Genomic DNA, 5,829 nt, shown 5'->3' on the forward strand with positions numbered 1-5,829 from the left:
GGTCTACAAGCGCTAGTTCCAGGACAGCTAGGGCTGTTTACACAGAGAAACCCTGTCTTGAAAAAAAATCAAAAAATAAATTTTGACTTCAATGTTATTTTGGGGGAGAAGTTATGCTTTTGTTTCCACAGGAAATGAGAGACTCTGGATTCACTCTGGGTTAAGAAAAAAATCAGGTTTCACTGAGGAAGACCCCCCCCCCCCCGAAAAATCTCCAATGGGAACAAATGGCCAGACGATCTAACATCTCAAAGTACCTGTTACAGTTTCCTCTGAATTCTATATCCAGAAACAGCTTCAAGGATGCTGGCTGAAACCATCTAGTCTCACAGAATACTCCAGCCAGGACTTGATCATACTCTTAAATTTTTTCAGGGTTTCACAAAGATAACCAGTGGCCCCAACCAAAGGAAGTAGTTTAGAGAACTAAGCCCACATTCCCAAAAATAAATTATGAATGTTTGTCATCATTTAGGGAGGTTGGAAAAAAACTAACCAAAGCAGATTAGATTCAGGGATCTTGTTTTTAAAAAAAGGGAGATATAGAAATGATAGGATAAAAGGGTAGATTACTGAATCTACTTTAATCCAAAAAACAACTGTTAATCTCACATATTTTACATTAGTATGGATTTTGGTTTATTGACATAAATTTAACGTTATTTTTGCTATATTGTATGTGTGTGTGTGTGTATATATATATATATATATATATCCCGTTCTTTTAGGACATTATGTTTATGCAGCTCATTTAAAAATACAATATGCTGGGTGGTGGTGGAATATGCCTTTAAGCACATGAGGCAGAGCCAGGCGAATCTCTATTAAAATTAAGAAATAGTGATTAATAATCATCTACAATAGCAAAGTTACAATCATGTTAGATTTTCAAGGTCATCAGATATTTCAAATGGATAGGCAATCTTCAAACACTTCCAAGCCCTACAGAATATAACATTTAAAATGTTTTAAGACCTTATCAAAGTTTTCTCGACTGTGAGACATGTCTGCTTCTGGAAGCACAATTACTTCAAAGAGGATTATGGGCATTTAAGAAAGTCTATATGGGGCTTGTCTTCTTTGTGGCAAAATCTAGCCATGTGGGCAAAGAAACTGGTCTTGCCTCAGTTGCTCACAGTTATTGTCCAAACTGGACCAGCAGGACACAAAAAGGCAACTGTCAAACTTTGAAAAGGTGGTCAGTCCTTAGAATTCCCTGCTTCACAGGAAAGTCTGTCAGATAATTCTAGGCCTGTCGGTCAGAGGTGGATGCCCCAACGTTGCAGAGAACTTTGGGTAAGGGTAACATTTCATCTTTCTGGGATCTTTGATGGAGTTGAATACTAAATAGTTATAATAGAAAGTAAATAATATATAAAACTTTAGACTCACAAAAATAAGATAAATGGTAGCGTATTTTCCCTAATTTTGTCAAATACAAATAGACTGGATATTGTAACTGTAATTCCTATTTAATAATCGTTCTGTTTATGTTTTTATATATATTACTATGTATGTTGAAAAATACCTTCCTTTTTGATTAGACAAAAAGGGGGAAATGCTGTATAATAATCCCATTTATATATTACTGTGAATATGTATTACTCTCATTGGATAATGAAAAATTGATAGGCTGATAGACAGGAAGTATAGGCAGGATATCCAGACAGAGGACTCTAGGAGAAACGGTGAAGTCAAGAGATGCCAGGCAGCCACCAAGAAAACCGGACATGTATAAGATGAGACAACAAGCCATGAGCCAAGTGGCCAAGCATAAATAGAAATACGGGTTAATTTAAGTGTAAGAATTGGCTAGTAACAAGCCTGAGCTATATGGATCAAGCAATTATAAGTAATATTAAGCCTCTGAGTGCTTATTTGGGAACTGGTGAGCAGGAGAGAAACATCCAATTACAATATATTTTTACTTTATATGCATGGGCATTTTGCTAAATATTTATCTGTACATTACATGTATACCTGGTGCCTCAGGAGGCCTGGATAAGGTGCTAGATCCCCTGGAACTGGAGTTACAAGTGGCTACAGGTCACCACATGGGTGCTGAGAATCAAATCAGAGTCCTCTAGAAGAGCATCAAATACTCTTATCTATTACTTAATCATCTCTTCAGACCTTTGATTAATCTTTTATGACTACTACTCAAAATTAAACTCAAAACATATTAATACCAAATAGGGCATGGCAACACATACCTGTAATCCTAATATTCAGGAGACAGAGACAGGAGGAAACCCACAAATTCCAGAACTGACAGAACTACATAGTAAGTTCCTGTCTTTCCCTCTCAGCTCCCCCAAAAGGCTGCAGAGGTGACAGTAGGTAAAGGTACTTGCCACCAAGTCTGGCAACCCAAGCCAATCCCTAAAACCCACATGGAAGAAGTGGAAATTAAATTTCCACGAGCTGTCCTTTGAACTCTTTATGTGTACTATGACACATGCATACACCCACACAAGAAATAAATGTAAAAAGACATTGACACAGCCTTTTAAAAAGGAAAAATAGTTATTGAATTTTGTAAATCCTAATTCTCCATAGAAAACTGTTTTTGTTTTTCTCAGAGGAGCCTCAAAATTCCTTTTCCTTTTTAACAGTACATAGCCTTTAGGCTGGACTTCTCATCAGCCACCAAAACCTCACAATTGTTTACATTTCTCAGCACCCCCTCCTACTCTTAACCCCACAGAACACAGCTCAACCAGTTGTAGGATCCTCCAAACCATGAGGAGGAAACATTTTGCTATGGTATTGACACCTCCCCCCAATTCCAGTTCCACAGCAAGAGGGTAGGAAACAGGCAGAAAGTATAAAATGTCAGCTTTTGATGACTACCATTCACCCTTGCTTCAAGAGAAAGAATAAAACAGGTCTAAGACTAAAATCTATGTCTCAGAATTTTAGCAACCTCTGTAAGGTATACTAATTAACCTTACCTGAACTCAGTCATTAGGACCAAGCCAACAATGTAAATGGGCTTCATTAATAGGTGGAATCAAGCCTGTTTTCTAGGAAAAGAGGGATAAAGATGTACTACAACCTTTCCCACCTTTCTGGACCACTGAGCTATGTAGACTACTAGGCCAAGAGCTTATTTTCTGAAAAGGTTCATTAAGAGACTAGAAACCATAGTATCTTCGTTCTTTTCTTACAATAGCAAAGATACTATGTAATACTTTGAGAAAGGAAACAAACCTAGAAAGAAAAGTATCTATGAAGCAGAAAAGGGTCTGAAATAGTACTCCAAGATTAGCATAGCAGGAAGGCTTTAATGCTCAAGTAGGTTGATTGCCTTTTAGAATTAAGATTTTGATCGCAAGAACAGTCAAGCAAAATTCTTCACACCAAACAGTCCTAAACTAAAAATGAAGTAGTTCTCTAATCACCAGTGCAGAAACCAAAAAACAAAAGGAAATACTTAGCAGACAAGTAAAAACACAGAATCCCTGGGTTTGAAAACACTCAAGCAACTCAATTCATTAAAAAAAAAAATTAAAATTAAAAAACTAGAAAGAGTTCCCCACAAAGTGGAAAAATGTTTCATCCCACAGAAATAGAAATCAAGGAACGAGAAACTTCAAAAGTCTATGAGATGAGACAGTCACTAAAAGAAAACACCATCACCTAACTCAGGCTAACACTATGACCCCATCCCCCACTTTGAATGAATGAATCAATGAGAGAATAAGGTAGCAGCAGAGGCCAGAAGAGGGCACTGGATTCTCTGGAGCAGTATTTAACAGGTGACTGTGAGCTGCTTGACATTGGTGCTGAGAATCAAACTCTGGTCCCCTGCTAGAACAGCAAGTGCTCTTAGCCACTGGGCCATCCCTAAGGCTAGTCTTCTGCAACTATATCCAGGTGTCTCTAACTATACCCACTTAGTTCTATAGTGTATCACCGAGAAATTAGTTTGACACCTATAAAATTAGTACCTCCTGTCCCAAACAACTTAATATATAGCAATTCTTTGTATCTAGGTACAAGTGTCCTAACCTTTTAGGCCTCAATTTCCAAGTTGTCAAGTGTGGGCACTAAGGCAGATGAGACCGATGGATATGACCCTCTCCTTGTTGAAACTGTTTATCTAGATGTATAGATAATGCTAGGACCATTATCTGAGGCTGCTGAGAGAATAAATTCTGAGTCTGAGAACAAATAAGTTCACACTGTCATTCCAGAGTTAACCACAGGGAGAAGCGAGGGATTTGAGAAAAATCCCCAAGGGAGACAGCATTTGGCTGTTACCTGAAGCCCACCTACTAAGGAGATAAACCTCAATTCCAGACATAATTAGAGCATTTACCTAGTCCCTCTACCTAGAGCTCACCGAATTTCTCAAAGACATATACTGTCCAGCTTTCCAACTCCCATCTACCAACCAGTTTTCCCTGTTCAATGCAGTTTCACGTCCATTTGCTCAACGTTGTTAATACAGATGTTTGTTTCTCCTTTCATCTAAAGTGGATTTTTCTTTAAGAAAAAAAGTTATCTACAGATTGTGACAAAAACAATTTGCTGAAATGACTGAAAGCCGAGTAAACTACATTATAAGCACAGGCGAATGCTAACTTAGTAAGTTTTAAAGAAATCGAGAAAAAAAATTATGAGCATAATTAAAAAAAAAAACAAGGCTAGTGACTGGCCCAATGCTTTTCCTAAAGGTCGTAAAAGGTTTCGAAAAGAATACAAACGAGTGACGATTCTCGAAGGTCAAGCGGAGCCTCGCAAATTAACACGAGGTGTCCAAGGCTAACTCAAGGAAGGGTTAAGAATGGGAAACACATTATTCGCCCGGGCTCCTTTTCTCCATCAAGTTTCTAGCCCCAAGAGGCCTGCCACATCACGTATTTGAAGAATAAAAACGAACCCGTCATCCGCATCTATTCCGCAAATCAACGAACAAGAAGCGATCCCTTCCTCTCCGCTCTGACAACTACACCCCGCGCCGCCTGGGAGCCCGGAGGGCTGGGCTGGCAGCAGAGGATGGCGCGAAGGCACCGAGAGTCCGCGGCCAGTGGGCGGAAGGTGCCTCTCCCCACATGGCAGCCTCTCGGCGCCACCGGCCAACGCGCCGCGGTCCCCCAGCTCAAGCTGCTCCCTCTCCGCCCGGATCCCGCGCTGGCTGCAGCCTCCCGCACTGTGGCCGCAGGCTCCCGTCAGGGACCCTCGCCCGAGTAGAGCCCCATCCCCTCCCCCGCTCCCTTTCTCTGTCAGGCTCTCGCCGTGCAGCGGCCAGCCTCTGGGGCCCTGTCGCCTCACCTCCATGGAGACGCGCCAGCCTTGCATGGCGGAGAAGCCGTAGGGCAACGGGAGGCGCGGGGCGCCAACCCCGTCCCCGGAGCACTTCACCGTGTTGGGTTGGGAGAGGTAGGCACCCATGGCGGCAGCTGGCCGGCGGCCTGTGGGGCAGGCGAGCGGGACACGACCCTTGCCGGCGCCGGAGCCGGGGCCCCGGGGGCGCGCGTGGCAGGGAGCAAGCCCGGCTGCGCAGCCGATGCAAGGTGCCGGCGAAAGGCGCGAGGCGGGCCAGGAGGCGGTAACGGGACGGGAGCGGGGAGAGAGCGGAAGCGGAAACGCGCTGCTCCAGACCCCGCCCTGCTGGCACGGTGAGCCGCTGCGGCCGGTCATTTCCTTAGCAACTCGCCCCGCCCTCGGGGACAACGGCCCGCCCAACCGCCGCTCCCGCGAGACTGATCGCCACGCCCACCAACGGCCGCTGCCCGAGGGAGCGGCGGGAACGTGCGGCCATCTCCTGGCTGACCCTGCCTGCCTCCCCGGCTCTGGTTTTTGCCTGAAGTCTCTTTTGTT

General features: G+C 43.4%; 1 protein-coding gene across 1 annotated transcript in view; it reads right to left on the reverse strand.

The window, feature by feature from the left end:
* Ppm1g (protein phosphatase, Mg2+/Mn2+ dependent 1G) overlaps positions 1-5,581 on the reverse strand; it is a 28,878-nt gene extending 23,297 nt beyond the window's left edge. Inside the window, exon 1 of the mRNA XM_005371376.2 lies at positions 5,281-5,581. Coding sequence (XP_005371433.2) covers positions 5,281-5,400 — 120 coding nt within the window. The 5' untranslated portion in view covers positions 5,401-5,581. The remainder of the gene's footprint in view (positions 1-5,280) is intronic.
* Between the last annotated feature and the right edge of the window lie 248 nt (positions 5,582-5,829).

Source organism: Microtus ochrogaster, unplaced genomic scaffold (genome assembly GCF_000317375.1).
Source record: "Microtus ochrogaster isolate Prairie Vole_2 unplaced genomic scaffold, MicOch1.0 UNK106, whole genome shotgun sequence".
Classification (NCBI taxonomy): Eukaryota; Metazoa; Chordata; class Mammalia; order Rodentia; family Cricetidae; genus Microtus; species Microtus ochrogaster.